This window comes from Etheostoma spectabile, chromosome 19 (assembly GCF_008692095.1).
Source record: "Etheostoma spectabile isolate EspeVRDwgs_2016 chromosome 19, UIUC_Espe_1.0, whole genome shotgun sequence".
Classification (NCBI taxonomy): Eukaryota; Metazoa; Chordata; class Actinopteri; order Perciformes; family Percidae; genus Etheostoma; species Etheostoma spectabile.
In genome coordinates this window covers 113,783-139,030 of record NC_045751.1, presented here as the reverse complement: position 1 = coordinate 139,030, position 25,248 = coordinate 113,783, and the positions used below count along the sequence as shown (strand labels likewise).

At 43.2% G+C, this 25,248-nt stretch overlaps 2 protein-coding genes and 1 pseudogene across 2 annotated transcripts; all 3 read right to left on the bottom strand.

Moving 5' to 3' along the window:
• Positions 1 to 76: 76 nt before the first annotated feature.
• LOC116707083 (uncharacterized) lies at positions 77 to 1,917 on the bottom strand. Its single transcript, XM_032544241.1, has 6 exons — positions 1,768 to 1,917; positions 1,285 to 1,632; positions 962 to 1,003; positions 769 to 876; positions 558 to 592; positions 77 to 455 (listed from the first exon to the last, which is right to left on the bottom strand). Exons 1-6 carry the CDS (start codon positions 1,808 to 1,810, stop codon positions 351 to 353), a joined length of 681 nt encoding a protein of 226 aa, XP_032400132.1. The 5' UTR covers positions 1,811 to 1,917; the 3' UTR covers positions 77 to 350.
• A 2,924-nt stretch (positions 1,918 to 4,841) lies between these two features.
• LOC116707080 (uncharacterized) lies at positions 4,842 to 7,617 on the bottom strand. The gene is made up of 6 exons (XM_032544240.1): positions 6,326 to 7,617; positions 5,849 to 6,196; positions 5,533 to 5,574; positions 5,339 to 5,446; positions 5,143 to 5,177; positions 4,842 to 5,045 (listed from the first exon to the last, which is right to left on the bottom strand). The coding sequence occupies exons 1-6, from the start codon at positions 6,357 to 6,359 to the stop codon at positions 4,926 to 4,928; spliced, it is 687 nt and encodes a 228-aa protein (XP_032400131.1). The 5' UTR covers positions 6,360 to 7,617; the 3' UTR covers positions 4,842 to 4,925.
• A 4,071-nt stretch (positions 7,618 to 11,688) lies between these two features.
• Positions 11,689 to 13,206, bottom strand: LOC116707081 (uncharacterized; annotated as a pseudogene).
• Between the last annotated feature and the right edge of the window lie 12,042 nt (positions 13,207 to 25,248).

The following is a 25,248-nucleotide window of genomic DNA, read 5'->3' as shown; positions in this document are numbered from 1 at the left end:
ACTACCGTGAAACACAGTGTCAGAGTGTAACAGAAACAAGTAGTGAAGGAAAAGAAGAAAGAGTAATTCATATTTCAGTCAAATGTAATACTAGATTGCTGCTGTATCTCTTGAATTGTATTCCCTATACCAGAATAGACACACTGCTATTTACAAAATCTTCTCTCCATGTTGATGTGCACTAATTACATCTTTAAAAGAGATTCAAATTCAAACTGGGCACTAGGAAGAAGGTTGCATTTTTGTCCTTATTTTGACAGTGATGGTCAGTCCTCCTGTCCACCATCTGCAGATTAATATGATAAAGCATCAGTTTTAGTCGGAACCGCTTATCTGGTGTAATCCTGGGTCTATCTAGTAGAAGCATACACAACATTGGGCTCAACTTCTCTTGTTCTTCTTGTTTTTGGACGGAAAGCCACAGCTGCGTAGTTCACCTCTTCAGGTGCCCGGTTCTGTCATAAAGAATATTCACACTCACTTATCTTGAATAAAATAATGACTTGACACGTTTTAAAATGATAAAACAAAGAAGTAAATGATAAAAGTTGATTTACCTCAGGCTGTTGTGGATTCTGTTCTTCATTGGCAGCTGAATGAAAGAGACCAAACATCCAATCAGGTCACTGACAATCATTATTCATCATTACTCTGCTCTTATTCTGATTGGGCAAACATTTTTCTTTCAACGTTTTCACACAATTTTAGAGAAGTAGTGAAGAAAAGAAAATAGAACACAAGATAGAAAGAGTAACTTTCAGGAAGTACCTTTCTGAAGTTTCCTGATTATAACAACCAGACCGATGATGATCATGAAGAGGAGAACGGTCAGAGCGCCCAGGACCAAACTCATCAGGTTTACTGTTCCATCAGACTCTGATGAAAGAGAATAGAATAACTCTTTTTCCATTTACTGGCTCAGGAACTTTAAGAACATTAAATCTTTTATGTTGAATCTTACTTTCAGACTTCCTGTCGTCATCATCACGAGATTTATCGTTACCTTTTAACAAAATAAAAGATACATTTACTTTTGATTATACTTTGAAATATTGGACCACTCTCTTTTTTGGAATCTTTTCAAATAGCCACAGGTGTTCTTTTTGGGCAATTAATGAGAATCATTGCTGCCATTTAACTTAATCAAGATGTTAATGTCCGATTTTACCTTAAATGGTATCAGTCTCTTGTTTTAAAATGATGAAATGTGCTCTTTATCTGATAATTATGATATTAGCATATTTAAAAAGAAGAATACAGAACACAGGATTTTTATAATCTTACCTTTAACATTGAAGTGTATTGTGCTGGAATTAAAACGTCCTCCGATGTAAAATCCACATAAATACAGTCCAGAGTCAAATACATCCACTCGTTTGATTTGGAGAAAGAGAGTGGAGATGTTGCTACTCATGTGGAATTTTCCATCTTGATTTCCAACCCTGTATAAAGGAGTGCCTGCAGAGCTGGTCATGGTGGAGATCCAGCTGGCCTTGGTTCTGTTGACCACTCTCAACCAGAATGTTGGAGCCTCTCTGCTGGACATGTTGGAGCATGTGAGTGTGACTTCTCCACCCGGCCGACCCTCCACAGTCTCAGTGAGAGACTCAGAACCTGAGACAGAGATCCAGCCTGAAACAAACAGCAGAGACAGAAAGAGACTTACTTGTTTTAGGGAGGTAAACACTTCTTATTAAATATAATAATAACAATAAGCTTTAAAACTGGAAGTTACCAAGTTGAGAGAAAAGTATTGTCAGCACTTACTGATGCTGCAGAGAATTAAAGCTGTTATCAGGCTCCGGTTCATCGTGGTGCGTATGATCACAGCTCTGTGATGTCTGACTGTGCTCCAGGAAGGCTGCTCTCAACTTAAGAGGTGGAGTCTTTGACAACAAAGGATCGCCTCAACGGATACAAGACCAAGATATTCTTGAGGTCATTTCCTATTAAGTTGCCAAAGTAACGTTCAAACCAATTGGAACAAATTACAACAGATACATTTAGGACTTTATGGAAGACGGTCGAAAAAAATCCACTAATCCAAAATAGGATTCACATAACCTTGGTAGATCTCGACCATACAGAGACTAAAGAAGAGGGAAGTGGGAAAAAGTTAAACACTTATTCACACTTTTAAAACGTCATGATCAACTGTTGCTCTTTGGGGACATGCAGGCCTTTGCTGTGTGAGGCGAGGTGACGATACTGATATAATATTTGTATATTATTTGAAACTACAAATAACATGTGTGTTACAGTGTTATACACATGCTACGATGTCAAAATGTTGTACGTATACTCTTATATCTTTATGAGAGATAAGAATTAAAGCACTATGAAAAAAGAAGATTGCACATTGTTTGTCCTTTCTGATAAAGGGACGGACACTCCTCCTGTCCACACTCTGCAGATTAATATAAAGTACATAGCTGAGCTCTCAACTTAAGAGGGGGAGTCTTTTGTTCTTGCTGATCTAGCTGTTCTCAACAGATACGAGACCAAGTTATTCTTAAGGTCATTTCCTATTTAGTTGCCAGAGTAACATTCACACCAACTGAAACAATTTACAACAGATATCTACATCGAGGGCTTTATGGAAGACGGTCGAAACAAATCCACTAATGCAGGCCTGGTGAACTTCCATTGGAGGTTTTTTGTTGAATTTGTTTTTTGGGGTTTGTGTGCTTTTTTTTTGGGCATTGTTTCTGTATTTAGTTGTGTTGTGTGTATTTGCATCGCGTTTACTAAATGCTGTGCATCTTTGTCAAATTAATGAAGATGGTTTCTTAATTTGCTTGTATTTTGTCTATTTGATGGGGGGTTTCATTAAGTTGCATTGCGTTGGCCCCTGTCGGCCACCATACGTCCAACCCTACAACTGCAGCGGTTGATCAGTGACAAGTACCATCATTCATTAGGCTCGTTCGAGATGAGCCAGGTCTGCGCAGAATCGATCACCGGCGATCGGCGCCCGTTGCATGCCGGTTAGATTTGTGTCCGACTTGATCCCGACTTGCTCTGACGTCATGCACACGTGGGCAACGGAAATCTCACGAGAGCAAGGCGGACGCAGTTCTGAGACGCAGGCGGCGCAGTTGCTTTTCACCGACTGCAAGAGCCAGGCGGACCCAGAGCATGCTGGGAAACACTGGCTTCTCAGCCTATTTAACACCTGATTGGTTTACAACATGATGACGTTTTATATAAACTTTTTATCGTTTTTGAATCGGAGCGATTTTAATTGCTATTTGTCTGATTTAAAGACTTATTCTGTCCAGAACACATGTTCTGTCTCTACAGCACCTGGTCACTGGTTCCACTTATTATTCCACTTATTTAGTATTATTCATAATTCCCATTCTCACATCTCACTTATTTTTTTATTTATTCATCATTCTCATTTCCTAGTACATAACTGTTCATATGTTCATATTGTAATATAATAACTTAATACTATTTATCCCAGTACCCTTTGCACTATGCTCCACATTTAAATAATTTTATTGATCTCTTCATTGCACTCATGACTACTTTCTCAGTAGAAGATTGTTAAATTGTTTGATGCATGCATTAGAATGATTCACTCAGTAATAATTTTAAGCAGAGTAAAGCTTTTATGTCTGGCTGTCCAACTGTCACACTGCTTCAGACACCTGTTAAGAGACACAGAGGCACTATGTGAAGATATGGCGGGGCCTGTGAGTTTAAAGAAAAGGGAAGTGGTGAAAAAACACTTATTCACAGCTAACACTTTTAAAACGTCACAGTCAACTATTTCCATTTTGGGAATATGAAGGCCTTAGTATTTATTAATATTACGAATTACATTTAACACACTGTTATACACATGATTCCGAATTGACTTGCTTATACTGATGTGTGATGTCTAACTCACTCCCTCCTTCCTTAATCTAACTCAGAAGTCAGCAACCTTGGTAATATGAAGTGCCATTTTAAAATAATGTTGTTAATCATTGTGCCATATCAACATTAAGCCTGCCATCATCTGTCCAGCCCACAAAAGCAGTGTTATATAATTCCCTGTCGCACCGCATTCTGTAAAGAAGACACTAGCCAATCAGAGGCAGAGTAGGACGGGTCTTTGCTGTATGCGGATGGTGAAAAAAAGTAAAAAAAGTCTCTTTTCCTGCTGTGAAAAAGGTAATTTTGCAAGTAGATTGGAAAATTTCAAAAAAATTCTCCATGACACACCTTGGCACACTAGAAATGCCTGGGTACCTAGTGCCAACCTTACACCAAACGACTTTTCAACTTTTTCCTTGTTTGGTGTAAGGTGATCATCAAACTAAGTCTGAGGCGTTCTTTTTTCACATCTTGACATTCCAACATAATCAAACGTGTTTGATGGCATCGTAAGTCTTGGTAGTGAAATTAAATCCCATGAACATTGTCAACAACCAATGGGTGCGCACCCTCCAACACCAAACAGGAAGCAGCTAACAACTAGAGTCGGTGTTAGTTATGGTTGCTATGGCGCAGCGCTAAGCTAAACGCTAAAGACAGAAAACAAACAAATCCAACATTAGTTGTAGTTTTGCAACGTGTGAACCAGCAAGATCACCAGTCTTTACATACTATGACACGTCTTTAACGTTAGATGTGAGATGATTGTTTTGAGATGGTGTCAGACTTTAATCTTTTCAAAGTCTTCTATTGCGTGGTAAGCCGTAAGGGTGACCCCTGATCTTACAATGGTCTGGACAGTCACCACAGTCAGATAAGACTCGCAATGCAGAGTAAGAGAGAGGAAGAAGAGATTGAAAGCCCTTTAAAAAAACATCATGTTTTTTTTATTTCATTTGACATTTCTTTTCAATAAGAAAAGGGTAACTCCTCCCCATTCACCCACAAAAGAAGACAGCAGGAGATGAATATGATAAAGCATCAGTTCCCCTTTGAGTCTATCTGCGGACAGCATAAACAACATGAGTCTCCACTTCTCTCTCTGATGCAGGCCTCCTGTTCCTTATTGTTGCTGCATACAAACTCAGCGCTGCATCTTTCAGGCCAGAGTCCAGATTCTGGAACGAGTCAGAACAGCTGAGTTAGTAAGAACAACTAAATCATGCCTCAGCTAACTTTAAAACGTATAATAGGAAATGATAAAAGTTGATGTACCTCAGGCTGTTGTGGATTCTGTTCTTCGTTGGCAGCTGAATGAAAGAGACCAAACATCCAATCAGGTCACTGACAATCATTATTCATCGTTACTCTGCTCTTATTCTGATTGGGCAAACATTTTTCTTACATATTCAGACAATTTTAAAGAAGAAATAAATATAAAACACAAGAGGGAGTAACTTTTAGGAAGTACCTTTCTGAAGTTTCCTGTTTTTAACAACCAGACCGATGATGATCATGAAGAGGAGACCAGTCAGAGCGCCCAGGACCAAACTCATCAGGTTTACTGTTCCATCACACTCTGATGGAAGAGACTACAATTACTCTGTTTTCCATTTACTGGCTCAGGAACTTTAAGAACATTTAATCTTTTATGTTGAATCTTACTTTCAGACTTCCTGTCGTCATCATCACGAGATTTATCGCTACCTTTTAACAAAATAAAAGATACATTTACTTTTGATTATACTTTGAAATATTGGACCACTCTCTTATTTGGAATCTTTTCAAATAGCCACAGGTGTTCTTTTTGGGCAATTAATGAGAATCATTGCTGCCTTTTAACTAAATCAAGATGTTAATGTCTGATTTTACCTTAAATGGTATCAGTCTCATGTTTTAAAATGATGAAATTTGCTCTTTATCTGATAATTATGATATTAGCATATGTAAAAAGAAGAACACAGGATTTTTATAATCTTACCTTTAACATTGAAGTGTATTGTGCTGGAATTAAAACGTCCTCCGATGTAAAATCCACATAAATACAGTCCAGAGTCAAATACATCCACTCGTTTGATTTGGAGAAAGAGAGTGGAGATGTTGGTACTCATGTGGAATTTCCCATCTTGATTTCCAACCATGTACAAAGGAGTGCCTGCAGAGCTGGCCATGGAGGAGATCCAGCTGGCCTTGGTTCTGTTGACCACTCTCAACCAGAATGTTGGAGCCTCTCTGCTGGACATGTTGGAGCATGTGAGTGTGACTTCTCCACCCGGCCGACCCTCCACAGTCTCAGTGAGAGACTCAGAACCTGAGACAGAGATCCAGCCTGAAACAAACAGCAGAGACAGAAAGAGACTTACTTGTTCTAGGGAGGTAAACACTTCTTAAAAAATATTATAATAAGCTTTAATACGGGAAGATATCAAGTTGAGAGAAAAGTATTGTCAGTACTTACAGAGAATCAAAGCTGTTATCAGGCTCCGGTTCATCGTGGTGCGTATGATCACAGCTCTGTGATGTCTGACTGTGCTCCAGGAAGGCTGCTCTCAACTTAAGAGGTGGAGTCTTTGACAACAAAGGATCGCCTCAACGGATACAAGACCAAGTTATTCTTGAGGTCATTTCCTATTAAGTTGCCAAAGTAACGTTCAAACCAATTGGAACAAATTACAACAGATACATTTAGGACTTTATGGAAGACGGTCGAAAAAAATCCACTAATCCAAAATAAGATTCACATAACCTTGGTAGATCTCGACCATACAGAGACTAAAGAAGAGGGAAGTGGGGAAAAGTTAAACACTTATTCACACTTTTAAAACGTCATGATCAACTGTTGCTCTTTGGGGACATGCAGGCCTTTGCTGTGTGAGGCGAGGCGACGATACTGATATAATATTTGTATATTATTTGAAACTACAAATAACATGTGTGTTACAGTGTTATACACATGCTACGATGTCAAAATGTTGTACGTATACTCTTATATCTTTATGAGAGATAAGAATTAAAGCACTATGAAAAAAGAAGATTGCACATTGTTTGTCCTTTCTGATAAAGGGACGGACACTCCTCCTGTCCACACTCTGCAGGTTAATATAAAGTACATAGCTGAGCTCTCAACTTAAGAGGGGGAGTCTTTTGTTCTTGCTGATCTAGCTGTTCTCAACAGATACGAGACCAAGTTATTCTTAAGGTAATTTCCTATTAAGTTGCCAGAGTAACATTCACACCAACTGAAACAATTTACAACAGATATCTACATCGAGGGCTTTATGGAAGACAGTCGAAACAAATCCACTAATGCAGGCCTGGTGAACTTCCATTGGAGTTTTTTTTTTTGCATCGTTTCTGAATTTGGTTGTGTTGTGTGTATTTGCATCGCGTTTACTAAATGCTGTGCATCTTTGTCAAATTAATGAAGATGGTTTCTTAATTTGCTTGTATTTTGTCTATTTGATGGGGGGTTTCATTAAGTTGCATTGCGTTGGCCCCTGTCGGCCACCATACGTCCAACCCTACAACTGCAGCGGTTGATCAGTGACAAGTACCATCATTCATTAGGCTCGTTCGAGATGAAGTGCACCTCGCCTGTAAAGTCGACGGGGAGCGACGGCAGCAGCGGGGGGCGGGGACAAAAAGCTGCGGTAAAGTCGGACAGTTTCCAGCCGATTCCAGCCGCCTTCAGGCTGGACAGGAAGTGACAAAAACACTGTGGTGCTTTTCCGATTTAATAAAATATAATCAGACCCACATATCAGCTTGTACACAGTCTCCAGTTGTTTTGAATATGACAGAGTAGCTCTCAGAATGTTCTACATGAAATCTGTTGCTGATTTTAATTTACAACTCACTGTTAATGATCCGTGATCTGATCAGATTTAGTCTCTCTGAATTCTAAACGTAACTATCAGCCACACAACATGTGTTCTTTACAGAATAAGTCTTTAAATCAGACAAATAGCATTTAAAATCGCTCCGATTCAAAAACAATAAAAAAGTTTATATAAAACATCATCATGTTGTAAACCAATCAGGTGTTAAATCAGCAGAGAAGCCAACATTTCCCAGCATGCTCTGGGTCCGCCTGGCTCTTGCAGTCGGTGAAAAGCAACTGCGCCGCCTGCGTCTCAGAACTGCGTCCGCCTTGCTCTCGTGAGATTTCCGTTGCCCACGTGTGCATGACGTCAGAGCAAGTCGGGATCAAGTCAAATCTAACCGGCATGCATCGGGCGCCGATCGCCGGTGATCGATTCTGCGCAGACCTGGCTCATCTCGAACGAGCCTATTGTCTATGGGAACCAAATATTATGCTTCACAAAGCATGCTGGGATACCTGGAGACATGGACCAAGATGGCGGAGCAACAGGAAATAGAAGCCCCAGAATTGATGCTTGGAGGAAGGTAGCAGCTGTTGTTGGGGAATCTTGTGGGTAAAAAAAGTTGCAGAAAGGAGCCAGTAAGAGCTAGAATGTACTCTGTGTGTCTGTGTGTGTTTTGTCTAGGACCAGGGGCGGATTTAGTCATTTTGAGGCCTAAGGCAAACACAGGCATGGGGCCCTCCACAACCCTTGTTCTCACCCTTTTCAATCCTTTTTTTTTTTCATTGTATAGGCGCCAAAACTTGCTTATCTTTTCTCCATTCTTCATTTGCATGTAATAGTTACTGCTTGTAAATCTGCGCCCCTCTTGAGTTCTTGGAAAAACTCTGTCCCTGACTTGTTGTGGTCCCCTCTGCACTATTGAGCAGCGCTCTCTGTCTGACAGCTGTTTTGGCCAGAGTGCTGGATCATCTTCAATCATAACACATTGATTAGGGTGGCTGCTACTCACGGGGTCTACTTGCTGCGATGGGTATCTCCTCTTCATTAGTTAGCATTGCTAGCGCAAGCACATGCTTCTTGCTGCTCTTTAGTAACGTTAATGTTAGTGTTGTCAGTAGCCGTCGTGAAAAAGGTTGATACCTTTGGAAGTTTTGCTAAAAACTTTCTGCTTTCTTCCCGTTACTTCCTTTTTTCAGAACCACTTAAGCTTCGCTTCCTTTTTCATCTCGCTTACAGCACGCGCTGAGCCGTTTGTTTACAAACACACGCAGATGCGCAGTAGGATTATGGAAGAGTCCAATGTAGTGGGGACTGGGGGGAGTTTCTCATCATGAATTAAACAATCGGATACTACTTTAGCGTATCAATGTTTGGAGATATAATTAATTGGGGAAAAGTAAGACAATAAATCGTAACCATAAGTTTATGAGGCGTTTTACGGGGCCCTTGGTAGCTTGGGGCCTAAGGCAATTGCCTACCTTTGCCTAATGGTAAGTCTGCCTCTGTCTAGGACTTGCATAGATGACTCAGTGGGCGGACCCCGATTCATTCACTGTGTGCTTTGATTGCCAAAATGCAGCTGGATTGTCTTTTTTCTTTTAAGATGCAAACATTAAATGCTTTCACATCTGGTTGTGCATGTGAGTTTGTAGTCTGAAATCAGATGTTGAAACAGTGTCAGATGGGGTTGATAAATACAGTAAACTCATCAGGTAGCATCATTCTTGATCTTAAAACTTTTGATGTGTGTGGTTACGTGTGAACACCAGTCTTCCTGTGGTTGAGACTTTACTGTTGCCATTTGTTGCTTGCTGGTTAGCGTCTTTCCAAAACATGTAGCCGCAGATTGTCTTTTTTCTCTACAGGACAGAATCTAGGCCGGTGGTTTATTTATATTTTTAGACACAGTATCAACTTTAAAAGCGTGCTAAGACACCACTGCTGTCTCTTCCTGTCAAACATGTGATGTGTACCTCACTCACTACTCCACTCTGTCACAATGGACAAAGTGACATGAAGACTTTGAAAGGAAAGATAAATAACAGGAAAGACATTTTGCATAAATACTGGAACATTATCACAAAATCACATGGGTTCTGGTGACAAGGGAGATAGTAACACTCCAAACATTGTTTCACCATGATACGACATAGAAGTGGACCTGATTCTGGACTTGCATAAAGAAATTAAGTGAAGTGGCTGTAAAGTCTCCAAAGTGACCAAGGTTGTCGCTACCCAATGTGAGTCAAGTGCAGATTTGAGTCATTTATGCATCACTTTGCGACAAGTAGCCTACAAGATGCTAACAATAGACTTCTGTAATGTCAATATAGTAAAAATGGACCTACATAACAAGGTGTGTCCACTGCTGGCTATATGTTAGCAATCAAACACAACAAAGGCTGTCAGTTGAATGGAGTGTTTGAAATGATTGCCATCCTATGTTGTTTTTAATGAGACAAGTCTATCATTTTATGGATTTCACAAATTTCAGTATGACACGTTTATATCATTTATATCTGAGCATGTGCAACTCACAGCTCTACTCTCATCAAGTAGTTACAGAGGTTTCTGCCATTAAACGCTTCACAAACTCCAAGATGGCACTGGATTTCTTCCTCCTTCACCAACTGGAGTGCTGCTCAGCAACTCTGTGCTCAATGCTGCCACTGCTGGCTACTGCAGCCATTTATAACTGATCAAACCAGTGGTCTCATTTGCATATCTTCCAAGAAGAAACCACTGTCGCTCATAGCACCCACCCTACCATCCAGTGAGCTTCTTCACTGACTCAGCTGTTTGGGAATCACCTAATAGAGGGTGTGTGAGTGTGTTGTCCGCATACCAGTGGGAGGCTCCTAGCTCTCAGTGTAATGACACTGTCATCTGGCTGTGCAGGTATGAGGCTGCACGAGCCAGATTATATGCACACAGAGTGCAGATGTATGAAGGTAGAAGAGTAAAATGAGGGTGTAAATTGGACAGCTTTTGTGTGAAAAGTAGTACAGCTTTTGATGCTTTTTGGTTTTATTGCAGAGAGCGGAAGGCCAGTGTTCTTGTGGCTTTCGCTTTAGTCGATAAACAAAGTGTTGAAACCACAGTGGAAAATAACGAGGTGGGGGCACAACGCTTGTTGTTACCCATAGTGTTTGTGCATGCAAACACAGCCAGGTCAGGAAGCTACCCCTTTGTATTTCTCATGTACACATTCACTATGTCAGCATACTGTACAATAGAGACAATTAAAAAAATTAAAAGTCAGTTTATCCAAACAGAGAATCGACACAGTGTACCTCCCTGCAGACTGTCTTTATAAGGACATTTGACAGAGATCAGTTTCCTTCACTGGCTCCTCCTCCACCAAACCTCAAATATGTTTTTTGTTTTATTTAAATCTTCGAATCAGATTACAATCAAGAAGAATGAAAAGATAATTTCAAAAAGACAGAGATTGAGAGACGTGTGTGAGAATTGAATTCATACAGGTGGAATAAAGTCACATATTTACTTTAATATTTATTTTCTTTCTACAAAATTAGATTTAAAAAAAAAGATCTTAATGCCCCTATGCTTACTTAATACACATGGGTATTTACTGCAGCAGAGCTGTTAGCACAGATTTACAAATACAAAGAGAGGATCAGTTAGGATCATCACTATTCATTAATTTATATAATTATTATCTACACCTCCAATCTGTACAAATACAAAAGCTGACATGATTGTGTTTCTTTTTATACTTTGCTAGTGTTGCCTTGTCCCTTTGATGTCAGGTGTGCTCAGACCACACTGTGCTGTCTCTTCCTGTGAAGAGATGCATACCCCCCCCCCGACAGACCATTAGACTCTCAATATGAGTAAGTATGACTAGGTCATCGGTGTCAGAGAAGTTGTTGTTCCTCCCAGATAAAGATCAGAGGCAGACACAATAAGAAAGACACAGACATTTTGCTGAGAGAGAGACGGAAAGAACCCCAAGGAGGAAAATGCAAACTGACCATGAGCATAGAAACTTCATTTAATAAAAGAATGTTGCCACTGACTCTGGTAGCAGATGAATATGATAAAGTATTAGTTCCACTGAGCGTTGCAGTCCTATTGCTGCTTGTGTCTATCTGCTGGCGCTATAAAGAACCTGAGTCTCCACTTCTTTCTCTGATGCAGGCCTCCTGTTCCTTATTGTGTTTGGAAGGAACGTCAGAGCTGCAGAGTTCAGATCATCACAGCCCACAGTCTGTAGATCAATAAAGTATTTAGTATCACATATCTTACACACTGGAAGGCAGTGCAGATTCTGTACTGACCCTTGTTAATGATTTAAACCAAAGTCAAATATACCAACATATGTTATTAACTACTGTAATACTTCACCTTGTTTCTTTCAGGATGCGGTTCTTCTTTAGCAGCTACGTGACAAAACATACGCTTGATTAGTTAGCTGACCAAATACTTTGCAGTGGATTTGTCTGTGAAAACTTAATACAACTGAATATGCAACAAGTTATATGTCTTTACCTATCTGAAGTTCCCTGTTTTTAACAGCCAGAACAATGACAGCTACTATGAAGAAAACAATCAGAACAGCCAGCATCACAATAATTCCATCAGACCCCTCTACGAGACAAAAGACAGAATTGGAGTATGTTTTTAAAAGTGATTGTTGAGATTGAAATGGACACTTTCACTGGGAAAAAGGAGAACCTTACGTTCAGTCTTAAAATCCACTCCAAACTCAGATTCACTGTTACCTTAAAAAGACAAAAAAGGGAAATACTTTGACACATATTGGTTTATTGTTTGTCTTTATGCTGTTTTCATACGACTGTGAAAATGCATGTGAGATATTCTGTAAATGTGAAGAGAAACAGATCTCTGAGGCTTATTACACTCTTACCTTGAACTTTTAGATATGTTGCACTGGTGATGACTGTATGTTTGCCCATGTAAATTCCACAGAAATACAGTCCAGAGTCAGATAAATCCACTCTCTTGATTTTAAGAAAGACAGTAGCGATGTTGGAGCTCATCTCAAATCTGTTTTGAAATCCATCACAGAACGAGGCATTGCCATCAGACCCGTACATAGCGGAGACGCAGCTGGGCTTGGTTCTGTTGATCAGTCTTAACCATTCTGCCTGAGTTGGAGTTTTAGAAATGTTGGAGCACATCAGAGTGATGTCTCCACCAGACTGGACGTCCACAGAGACTCAGAAGCTGAGACAGAGATCCAGCCTGAGACACACAGCGGAGACAGAAAGAGAGTTATCCCTGAGCGAATAATGAAGCACTTACTTTATTAATGCAACAAGAATAATTCAGTTCTTATTTAAAAGTTGAAATTCTGGTTGGTTATTTGTTAGATGATGTGGTGCTGAGAATTACCAAGTGTCCGTTCTTACTGAGGCTGCAGAGAAGTGAATCTGTTATCCAGGTGAAGTTCCTCATCGTGTGTTCAACGTTTCACTGCAAGGATAGATTGTACCGCTGAGCTCTTATAAATGAGGTCAGAGAGGCGGGGTGTGTTGTTTTTTTCCACACACCAACCTGCCAATGCATACCTTGGCATCTATTTAGACTCAACGTTTGGTTCTTGGAACATCTAATAACGAATTAACACGTTAAAGCACCCTTACCTAATCCATAACAGTCTGGTATGACATGAAACATGACAAGACTTCTACAAAGGACCGGCTCCCGTATAATAATATTGTTAAAGGGTTCATTCACTCTGCATCTTTGTGTCAACGATTCAAAACCCAACATTATGGAGTTTTCCTGTTCATGCTCAAATCTGTCCTGGTGACATTCCATTAATTTCCTTTTTTGCCAATTTTTCGGAATTATTATCATGACATCTGAACAGATGTTCATGGTCCTCCAACCCAGTCTCATGGCTGTTCGTAAAATGTCACGTTATTTAATCTATATACAATGACACGTTTTTCTCTGGGGTTTTTGTGCAAGTGAGGACGATTTTTAAAGTAATGTGTTTAAATAGGAAACATGTTTCTTGGTCACAGCACGACTATGGTAGCAAGTATTATTAAATGCCGAAAATTCACGTAAGGAGGTTGGTTGGGGTGATAGATGGGTCAAACAACACAGGACTGTCACACCGGAGACCGGGGAGCGTGTCCCGGCGTGTGGCGTGTCCTTTCACTGTTTCTGTTTCCCGGCGTGTAACGTGTCATTTCCCCAGCGTGTGGCGTGTCATTTCCCTGTTATCTTTTCCTAAACACAACCGGTGCGGCCCCCATAGCCCGCGGCTCCTGTCCCGGCGTGTGGTGGGTCCTTTCACCGTTTTCAATTCCCGGCGTGTGGCGTGTCGTTTCCGCTTTCATCTTTTACGAAATTGATGCTCCCCATTACGTAGCGACCAGCATGAATACACCCACTGATTTTATTGTCTCTACTTTGTACTTTACAGAACAATGACATGTTTATCAAGCAAGTATCTAGCTTTCACTCCAGGCCCTCTTTTTCTGGTGTCCTTTAAAAAAGATCTATGATTTGATATTAACCTCCACAATGAATCTCTTGTTGTCTATGGCGTTGTAAAAGAGATATTAAAGATGTTGGTGGGTGGGGGGCTTGGTAAATTGATTGGCTACACTCACTGTTTCACTTCCTGTCCGGCTGTCCAAACGGCTTGCGTAAAAATAGACCTGACGCGTATCTTTAGTGGAGCGGAGAGCCGCTTCACACACACTGATTTCCACACTTGTGGAATATCAAGCATTGGCCTTGGCGCCTCCAGAACACAGCGCAGACGCATCCGGTGGAATATAGGGGTAATATGCAAAGAGCAAATGCTCTCATATCTGGTTGTGCTTATGTGTGTTTGAGCTTTCCACAAGTCTGATATCAGATGTTGACATATCTTGTAAAGGTCATTTACTCTGTTTGTGTGCAGTGATAAGTGGAGTACAGAAGGGGTTGACAAATACTGGAAACCTATTAAGTAGCATCCTGCTTATAAAAACGTTTCATATTCCTCTCATCGTTAAGAGACACATTCAACGTTCATAATGGAACATTATCACACAATCCCATTGCTTCTAGTGACAAAGGAGACGGTAACACTAGAAACATGTGTTTAACCATGAGTTGCATTAGAGGTTTCCCTAATGAAGGACTGGCATAAAGAAATGAAATCGAGTGGCTGTAAAGCCTCTGCTGACTGCAAAAGGTTTCTGCCATTAAAGTCTGCACAAAGCATCCAATATGGCACTGGATTTCTTCCTCCTTCATCAACTGGAGTGCTGCTCCGCAGCTCTGTGCTCAATGCTGCCACTGCTGGCCCGAAGCTGTAATGCAGTCATTTGTAACAGTGAAGTGTTCAAATTATGCTCATTTTCTCATAGCACCCACCCTACCATCCAGTGAGTTTCTTTACTGACTTAGCTGCTTGGGAATCACCTAATAGAGGGTGTGTGAGTGTGTTGTCCACATACCAGTGGGAGCTCCTAGCATAAAGTACCTTTTTTTATCAACAACTAATTTCTCCCAGAACCTAAACTTTGTGTCTTTTTTTTTTTCCCTTTTTAGATTAGTGGTGTGATTGGTCTTATAGTAATTGTTAGTTTTTATTTTCTTTTGATTTTACAAAAAATCATTTGAATAGTCATACTTACAAGCGTCTCTGATTACTCTGTGGCCGACCTGGGTAGTGGAACCCCTGGGATTATTAAAAAATCCAAATTCATATGGTAAACCTTTGGGTTGAAAGTCCCAAGGGGGCGTTGTCTAAGTGGGAATTTTTAAAACTTTGGCAAAGCCCTCCATTGGGCCTGGTTACAATAGGGGCGTTGTTGGGCGATCCACATTCATGACGTGTTTAAGTTTTTGACGTTTTTAGGCATTTTTTTGTTTGTTTTTATGATTCTTGCATATCGGTAGTTAAATAGTGTTAAGGCAAAACCAGCGTTGGCATCTCGAGGGATCAGACAATATTCCACTGTGGGACCTTCCGGCATTGCCCAATCGGTGTTGAGAAGTCATGGATCAAGAATTAAAAGAACTACGGGACCGTGTAAAGCAGCTCCAGGCAAGAGGGACAGTTTGTTGCAAGAACGTTGGAAACAAAAACCGGGTCCTAGTGCTTCAAACAACACTAATGGCCTATCCCTGCTCATCTGAACGTGTGTTTTTTTTTTCCAAGAGAGAAAAAATGTCCCCTTTTTAGAGGTGCCCATGGCATCAGGATAGAGGAGTGGGGTGGAAGAATAGGGGTAGTATGCGAGCTAGACACTTAGGACCTCTTGACCAGGCCTATTTCATATTTGATCACTTAGAGGGAGTGGCTAAGGATGAGATCAGTATAGGCCCCAGAATGAACGAGAGGACCCTGAAAGTATTCTAGCTATACTACAGGACTTATATGGCTGTTCCAAATCTTAGGGTGTCATTGCAGGAAGATTTCTTTTCCCGAAAACGCTGGAAGGCGAATCTTTGCAGGAATTTCCCATGTTTTATACTGTCTTATGGAGAAGGTTGCGCAGGTCCCCCTAATAAAAATGTCTAATTCCTCTGTACGCTACGGGACCATTTGTAGAAAATGTTAATGATTCTGCTCTTCGCAGGGAGCGGGAAAAGGCGGGTTCGGATGAGCGCGCTCTCACCTGCTTGATGTGCGTGCTGAGGCCATTAGATGGGGCTGGGGGGTAAGCCCTATGGGGAGATCGGGGCATCAGTGCCCTCCTTTTGTGCTGTGCAAAATTTAGGGTTCAGGGCCTTTTTGCTCATTCTCCTACTCTTCCTGCAAAACCCACAATAGCTGAATTAGGGGCCATGATGAAGAACAGCCGGACCAGATTAATCAGCTGAGCCAGAACTTTTACAAATGCAGCCTCCTCCACGCCCCCATAAAATTAACCGCCCCAGTAATGTAATTTGTAGCCGGTGCCAACAACCAGGTCATTATGCCAGAGTTTTGTGAGAATGGAGGGTCCCTTCCCGCTCAAATAGTTTTGTCCGTACTCCTCCGGCTGTCGTTAGCACTATCTCCCAGCAGGCGGAAAACTAGCTCCCTCTAATGTGCAAAGCAAACATTGGAGGGTGGGTCAGGGCCAGCAGGGGAAGTTGGGTAGACGAGACAGTGGCAGATCGGTTGATGTCCTTGCCCTCAGGTGACTGTTAAATTTGGCGGTGTAGACATTAAGTGTTTGCTTGACACCAGGCTCTATTGGATCCACCAGGTGGAAGGCTTCTTAGAGAAAATTTCCGGACCAACTTCAGTCCTGCCATGGTTGCAGTTGAAGGCTGCGAACGGGTTGGACATCCATACCTTTGGTTATGTGGAGTTAGATGTTGAAGGGGTTTGGCAAGAAGATGCAAAAGCGGGTGTTTTGGTAGTGAAGGGACCCCCTTGCAATCAGCATTACCTAAGGTCCCCGGTATCTTAGGCATGAAAAATATTCGTGGTTGTTATGAGGAGCTTTTTGACCAGTACGGCCTTTGGGCCGTTTGACCTTTCAGCAGTTCGAGATGCTCCTCGCATTGGCAGCAAGCCCTTCAGTTGTGTCACCGGGACAGAGACTCCAGAAACCAAGCCCCAAGAAAGCCTTGCAAAGAGTTCGCGGTTAGGAGAGCAGTTCCCCTTCCAGGGTGTACTATGAAGGTGATAGCTGCCACTTGTTCCGCTAGTTTGGGTCCTCTCGTTCAGTCCTGTTAGAGCCACTGACCACCAACAGTCCCTACCTGAGGGGTTGTTGGGTCCCCTGCCTAGTACATGTTACTCGGGGCACCGCATACGTACCGGTTATAACGTAGGTACCTCAGCATAACTCTTCCCTTCTGGCCCTTTAGGGTTGTTGACCGAAGCAGAGTTGAGCTACCAACTGGGGGTCAGTGATTTGGGTTTGAGCAAGTCACAGCCACAGTCAACTCGCAGGGGGGGGAAGGTTAGCCCAGTACAAGAGCATGTCAGAAAAACCTTGACTTAGGGGTTTTAGCCAAGGCCGAGCAGACCAGGTTAGAACACTGTTTCAAAATTGAGACATTTTTCCCCTTCTTTTGAGGGGGGGACCTTGGTTGTACTAATCTGATCACACACGACATCCCGCTACTCAATGATGTGCCAGTAAGGCAGAGGTATCGGGGGTATTCCCCCTTTCTGACTTGAGGCGGTAAAAGCTAAATATCCGCCAGTTGCTAGAGCCCCCAGGTATCCGAGAGGTAGTAGCCCCTACGCCTCCCCCACGCCCTGGTCAGGAAGAAAGAGGCAGTATTCGGCTGTGTGTGTGGACTACCGCAGCTAAACCGTAAGACCGGAAGATGCTTTCCCTCTCCCTCGATAGATGAGTCTCTGGATGCACTGTCAGGACTAAATGGTTCTCCACCAGGACTTGGCCAGCGGTTAAACCAGGTACCGGTAGCAGAAAAAGACAAGGAAAACTGCCTTGTACACCCTTCGGGTTGTTCGAGTTTAACCCGGGATGGCCTTTTTTGGCCTGTGTAATGCACCGGGTTTAAATTTTCCAGCGCCTTATGGAAAGGATGTTTGGAGCACAGCACTGCCAGTCCTACTGTGTTTTGGATGACATCATTGTGTTCTCTTCCAGTGTAACAGAGCATCTAAGTCGGTTGGATTTTGGGGCTGAACCGCTTGCAAAAAGGAGGGACTCAAGGCAAATCTAGGGAATTTTTCCTTCTTTAAAAAACAAGCCGTACTTGGGCCATCTGATCTCTGAAGAAGGTGTTTCCACTGACCCAAGTAAGATTCCCACAGTGGCTAACTGGCCTCAACCCACTAATGTCCCCTGAGCTCCGATCTTTTCAGGTTTTGCCAGTTATTACCGGCGGGTTTGGGATGGGTTTTTTCCCAAATTGGCCGCACCACTGCATCGTTTGGTGGTGAACTCTCATCAACCGGACACGAAAGGGCGAAGTTTCATCCCTGGGGGGGCCTGGTCGGACACGTGAGAAGAGTTTCCAGGAACTGAAAAGGACAGTTAGTGAGTACTCCACCTTGGCTTTTGCTAACTTCTCCTAACCTTTATTCTTGAAGGGATGCTAGTCACAGTGGGTTGGGTGCAGTGCTGTCGCAGGAACATGATGGGAAAGTGAGGCCCGTGGGCCTACGCCCGCCGAAGCCTACAACCCCGCAGAGGAAAAACTACAGTTCTATGAAGTTGGAGTTTTTTGGGCATGAAAGTGGGCCATGACCGAGAAGTTCAAGGATATTTGGGGGCCAGAAATGTGGTCTGGACTGAAATAATCCTTTGAGCCACCTCCACACTGCTAGTTGGGCGCTACTGGGGCAGCGCTGGGTGGCTGAGCTCTCTGCTTTTTGATTACAGTGTTCGGTATCGCCCTGGCCGCACTAACACAGAACGCGATGCACTGTCAAGACTACCCGTCGTAGCAGCCACTCCCAAAACAGGACCAAGCCCTGCCTGGGACAGCATTACCAGCCCCCTTGAGGTCAGGCACTGGAGAGGGTAAGCCTCGTATGCTGTTGCATTTTGCTGTAAATCTCTTTGCCTTCTCGCAACCCGGCTGACATGCAGGCGCTCCAGCAAGGGGGACCCCAAACCCTTGGTACCTTATCCGTTTTGGCAGGGGAAGAAAGGGTGCAAGTCGGGCAGAGAGAGAGGAACTGAGTCCACAGGTTTCTGGATTATGCGTCAGTGGAGTCGGGTGGTGCAAGCAGAGGGTCTCCTCACCGCCCGGGTGTTCCGCCCTGATGGGGGAGAAATGATTCACCAGTTGCTGTTACCTGATTGCCTCAAGGAGGAAATCCCGATGCAACCCCCACCAAAAACCCCGGCCCTCAAGGCGTTAGAACGACCACTGATGGTTCGGCGAAGATGCTATTGGCCAGGGATGGACCGAGAGATAAAGCAGTGGTTTCAAAAGGTGTGAGCGGTGCACTATTGCCAAGTCGACCAATCCCCCAATCGGCGCCAATGGGTCATCTACCCCGCTGCACGACCGAACCAGATTGGTGGCGATTGACTTCACTTTGTTGGAACCATCCAGAGATTGGCAGGGAACAGGTGTAGTAATGATGACGTCTTCTCAAAATTCATCAGGGGGTGCCAACTAAGACCAGAAAGCATCTACTGTGGCCCGGGTGTTGGGGCAAGAGTGGTTTCTGTCGCTATGGGGGTTCCGGCCCCTCTGCACTCTGACCAGGGGCGGAATTTTGAAAGTGCCACTAGTCCAACAGTTTGTGAACATATGGCATCCAGAAGACTCGTACTACTCCTTACCATCCTCAGGGAAATGGTCGTGCGAGAGGTTCAACCGGACACTGCATAACCTGCTGCGCACACTTTCCCCCCTAAATCAAAGAGTCGCTGGCCAAGCACCTTCCCCAGCTGGTGTTCAACTATAACACCACTACTCCCAGTCGACTGGAGAGTCCCCACTTCCTCATTTTTTTGGCCAGGAACCCCACTTACCGGTGGACTTCCTTTGGGCCACCTACCACAGCAAACAACCGGAAAGGGTGTGCGACTGGGTGGTGGAAACATCGACGGCGCCTGCAGGTGGCTTTTGACTGTGCCAAAAATGATGGAAAACTGCAGCAGGCAGAGGAAAGGGGAGGCTCAATCATTAAAAAATGAGTGGAACCATTGAGATGGACCCCAGTCTATATGCGGGGTATACAAACACAGGTCGGAAATAAAATTCAGGATGCTTGGGGTCACAATCTTCAAAGTGGTAAGAGTACCTGAACTGGTGGAGTAGTCTATTCCATTGCCCATTGCATGATCTAACCAAAATTAGACAGGGGCCCGAAACATGCTGAAACCAATCTACGTCCCTACAACACCTACAGCCTGGCCCAGGAGTCCCCCTTTCGGTAAGCATTGGGAGAAAGTTTAGGCGGAAGGAGATCAAGATGAACCACAGGATAGTGGTACTCCTGGAGACACCAGTACTGGATCCCCCCTCCATTGCGCAGCCGAGGCCGCACCTAAATGACACCAGTAAGTGATCCACAAGTGGAAAGGCTATCCTCTAGTTCCCCTTGCCTACAGGGGGAGGCCTGTTTAAAGCAGTCTTTCCACCCTCAGAAGAACTACAAGGACCACCGCAGGGCACCACCCTAACCCCCATCGGCTTCCCGAACTCATGCGGGGTGAGGCGGGTGGGCTTAACGCTCTCTCGGGTACTGGGCTCCACCTGTAGTTGGGCTAACGCAATTTTTTGACCGTGGGATTAAGGAAGTATTTAGCCCATTTTTCTTTAGTAAAGAAAAAAAGGGGGGTTTAAGAATGTAACCGATTGGTTAGGCAGGGGTTCTCAACCTTTTGCAAGCTGGGCCCCCCAAAGCTGGTTCATGTAGTTGGGGCAATAGTGCCCAACGCCCCACACAAACCCCGAACGGGTAGATAGATAGATAGAAAATATAGTAGAAAATAGGCTATTATTTTTAGGCCCACATTATTATTATTTTATTATTTCATCGTGCGGTAGGTATGCTATTTCATTTCTAGGCTTTTTTATAATTGGCAGTAGTACCAGACTTCTAATGTGAGCTTTCAGATATTATTATTATTATTATTAGTATTATTATTTGTATTATTAGTATTATTTGAGTAGTATTAGGCCTATCTCATACTAGGCTATTGCATATATTTTTTGAGGTTTCAGCTTTATTTTTATTATTGTTTTATCAATCATCATCATCATCATCATCAGTAGGCCTATTATTATACTGGCTATTGCTATAATTGGGAATTGGCACCAAAACCTCTGATATTAATTTTGCTTTATTATTATATTATTATTATTTCACTAGGTCTAATAGTAGGCAAACATCTGCATTTTTAAAGAAACTTGCAGGTTGGTGATATTAATGTGAGACCTGAGCGCTTTGCCTTGCAAAGATCCTCAATTCTTGGCTCAATGTTTGATAAACATAGCCCAAATCATCCTCGATTTGGCACGATTACGGTATTTAGTTTTTTTAAAGTTTTTTTTCCGTTTTTCTCCCTTTATTAGATAGAGTGACAGTGATGTGTGAAAGGAGAGAGAGGGGGAAGTGACATGCAAACAAATGGGCCCCAAAGGGGGATTCAAAACCCGGGTCCGCGCGTCGAGGAGCAAGACTCTGTTACATGGGCACCCGCTCTAACCACTGAGCTATCTGTGCCCGGTATTTAGTTTTTGAGTGCAGTCATTTTTGAGAATCCTGCCTCACACAAATATGTTGACGCGAAGGGAAGGAGAATCTTCAAGGCGACGTCACAGAGTTCAGCGTATTCCTGCATCAATGATGCCCAGAAGGACGAAAGAGGGCAGGAGCTAAAGAGTTCCTTCAGTCGACTGTCACTCTTCAGCTCAATAAGCTGTTCCTGCATATCAATTGATAGCTCGTTTGCTGTGCACACAAACGGATCTCGAACCCACGCAAAAGATCGATAATCCTCTTTAAAGTACGTTGCAAATTGTTTTTAAAATAGTTTGATCACCAATCGGTAGATTTGTACATAAAATCCATCCGACGCTTTCTCGTGAGGCGTCGATCACATCGTTGTAAAACTCGTCTTTACGGCGCTTCAGTTTGCATCGTCTCTGACTCGGCGAGGGCTGGAAGACCTGCTGGCCCGGTCCGGTTCCGACTGGATCCGTTTCAGGGTGGACAATGTGCGATGCTGTAGTTGCCGGTATTATATGAGCTGACGGCTTTCCTGCTTGGTTAAAGCTGCGGGCGGGTTGTTCAGATCCAGGACCCCGTAGAGGCCCAGCCGCTGACTGTCAGATACCAGGACCCCGTAGAGGTCCCGCCGCTCACTGTTAGCACGGCCACATAGCCACATCTCTTCTTCCGTACCAGTCATGTTGAAACGATTTGAAACGCGAGTATTTGTCCCTTTTGCTGCAGTAGTCCATTTAAGGTGGGCGTAGACCTCCATCTTGCTATTAGTTCTTTTTTTGAATTAAAAATCGAGTTTAGAGAAATTCCTCACCGCTGTGATGTCGGCGGACACCGCTGCTGTTATTTTGACTTTGAATTTCGCGGGGATTGCGCTTACAACGTAGCTGGTGTAATGACGTCAGCTACGCAAAGGGACAGTAATATCTCGATTTTAATTGGTCCGTGTTTGATATCTAACGGAGACGATTACTGGCATAACACATTTACGTACAAAGGCACGGCAGAGTTGTGCCTTTTAACGTACATGTTAAAGAATACAGGATCGAAGTGCGCATGCGCGGAGGGGTGTGTGTCTTCTCTCTGCTCTGACTGCAGGCTGTGCCTGCTGCGGGAGGCTACTGCTGACTGTGAGTGCTTTTGGACGGGAGAGGGGCTCACGGCATCTCCCGTGGTTGAGCACAGTAGGCCTAACTGCAGAGTGATTCCTGCTTTCGGAGTCTACAAACACTACAAAAGTCTCCAAAACACCATTAAAAGTCGCTAGATTTTTAGCTTTTGGAAAAAAAAGAAAAAAAAAAAATATTTTTTTTTTTTCAGGTTTTTTCCCTCCCATCCTGTAGTCTACTCGCGCCCCCGGGAGAGAGTCCGCCCCCCCCCGGGGGGGCGCGCCCCACCACCGGTTGAGAACCACTGGGTTAGAGGTTGGTCATGTGAACGGTCACGTGACCAAGGCGGAAATAAAGGCTCCGCCGAAAGTGCTCACTGTCTCTTTGTCTGCTGCGTGTGTGGGTCTCGGATGCTACAGCCAAAGCCAAGCGTCTGCGGTGTGTCGTGTGTGGGTCTCGGGTGCTACAGCCAAAGGTGAGTTTGGTGACATGTTTTGCACTTTAGTGAGACAACTGTAAAGGTTCTAATGTCTGTCTGTTTCGTTCATACAGCCAAAGCCAAGCCAAGTACACAAAGTCCGAGTGTCACTGCTGTTTTGCCTTTCTCGTGTTTTAGTTGTTTTATGTGTTATTGACTGTTGTCTATTTTGGATTATTTTATTATTAACTTTTAACTGATAAAGCGCCCGTGTTTTTGGTTTGTTTTATGCTTTGTTTGTGTCACACGGTGGTTTTCGGGAGAAAGTGGTCAAAATTTCAATTTCAATTTCAATTTTATTTATAGTATCAATTCATAACAAGAGTTATCTCAAGACACTTTACAGATAGACCACACTCCAGAATTTACAAGGACCCAACAGTTCTAATAGTTTCCTCCAGAGCAAGCAACAGTGCGACAGTGGCGAGGAAAAACTTCCTTTAGGCAGAAACCTCGGTCAGACCCAGGCTCTTGGTAGGCGGTGTCTGACGGGCCGGTTGGGGTTAGAATGAAGAGTGGCAATAAAAATAGAAAAAAATTAGTAGTTGTAGAAGTTCTTTGTAGTAGTTCATGGCATAGCAGGACGCTGTGCGGCATACAAGGCACAGCAGGACGTAGCAGGACGTAGCAGGACGTTGCAGGACGTTGCAGGACGTAGCAGGGCACCGCAGTGTAGCAGTTGAACATGGCATCACAGAACGTGTAGCAGGACCATGGCGACAGCTGTACCCTGATTTCGGAGCCTCTCTGATCCAAGGGAACAGCTGGTGAAAAAAGAACATAAGGACTCCGGGGATGACTCCCCAGAAATAGGTTAGTAACACGCATTTCTGGGACATGGATGCACATAAATGAAAAGATAGAAGATAGAGGAGAGAGGAGTCAGTGTATCAAAATAAGTCCCCAGCTGTCTAAAACTATTACAGCAAAACCAAGAGAGACGAGGTAAAGAGAGCTCCAGCCCGGCCGGGCCAGAACTCTCCCCAACCGGATCGGGCTGTATGCCAAGTCTCCCTTTAGTTCTATTATATTCTTGATTATATGTTAGATAAATCTGAAAACTATGTGACTACTACTACTCCCTAACATTATTCGATTCATATGCCCTAACTAGTGATCAAAATAAGTCCCAAGCTGTCTAAAACAATTATTACAACAAAACCAAGAGAGACAAGGTAAAGAGAGCTCCAGCCCGGTCGGCCAGAACTCCCCCAACCGGATCGGGCTGATGCCAAGTCTCCCTTTAGTTATATTATATGAAACTATGTGACTAACTACTACTCCTAACAATATTCGATCTATGCCCTAACTATAAGCTTTATCAAAAAGGAAAGTCCTTAAGCCTACTCTTAAATGTGGAGACGGTGTCTGCCTCCCAAACCCAAACTGGAACCTGGTTCCACAGGAGAGGAGCCTGATAGCTGAACGCTCTGGCTCCCGTTCTACTTTTAGAGACTCTAGGAACACCCAGTAACCCTGCATTCTGGGAGCGTAGTTCTCTCCCAGGGTTGTAAGGTACTATGAGCTCTTTAAGATAAGATGGAGCCTGACCATGAAGAGCTTTGTAGGTGAGAAGAAGGATTTTAAATTCTATTCTAAATTTTACAGGAAGCCAATGCAGAGAAGCTAAAACAGGAGAAACGTGATCTCTTTCTGATTCCCGTCAGAACACGTGCCGCAGCATTCTGGATCAGCTGTAGAGTCTTTATGGATTTTTTCGAGCAGCCTGATAGTAAAGAATTGCAGTAATCCAACCTAGAAGTAACAAATGCATGGACTAATTTTTCTGCATCATTTTAGACAGGATATTCCTGATTTTGCATATTACGTAGGTGAAAAAAGCGATCCTGAAATTGC

Excerpts from the sequence above, each read along its gene's own strand:
- LOC116707083 (XM_032544241.1), bottom strand. The coding sequence starts at position 1,810 with ATGAACCGGAGCCTGATAACAGCTTTAATTCTCTGCAGCATCA. Across the intron at positions 877-961 it reads TGACGACAGGAAGTCTGAAA|AGTCTGATGGAACAGTAAAC; the intron begins GTAAGATTCAAC and ends CTCTTTCATCAG. Across the intron at positions 456-557 it reads AGAATCCACAACAGCCTGAG|AACCGGGCACCTGAAGAGGT; the intron begins GTAAATCAACTT and ends TCTTTATGACAG.
- LOC116707080 (XM_032544240.1), bottom strand. The coding sequence starts at position 6,359 with ATGAACCGGAGCCTGATAACAGCTTTGATTCTCT. Across the intron at positions 6,197-6,325 it reads GATAACAGCTTTGATTCTCT|GCTGGATCTCTGTCTCAGGT; the intron begins GTAAGTACTGAC and ends TGTTTGTTTCAG. Across the intron at positions 5,178-5,338 it reads AAACAGGAAACTTCAGAAAG|CTGCCAACGAAGAACAGAAT; the intron begins GTACTTCCTAAA and ends TCTTTCATTCAG.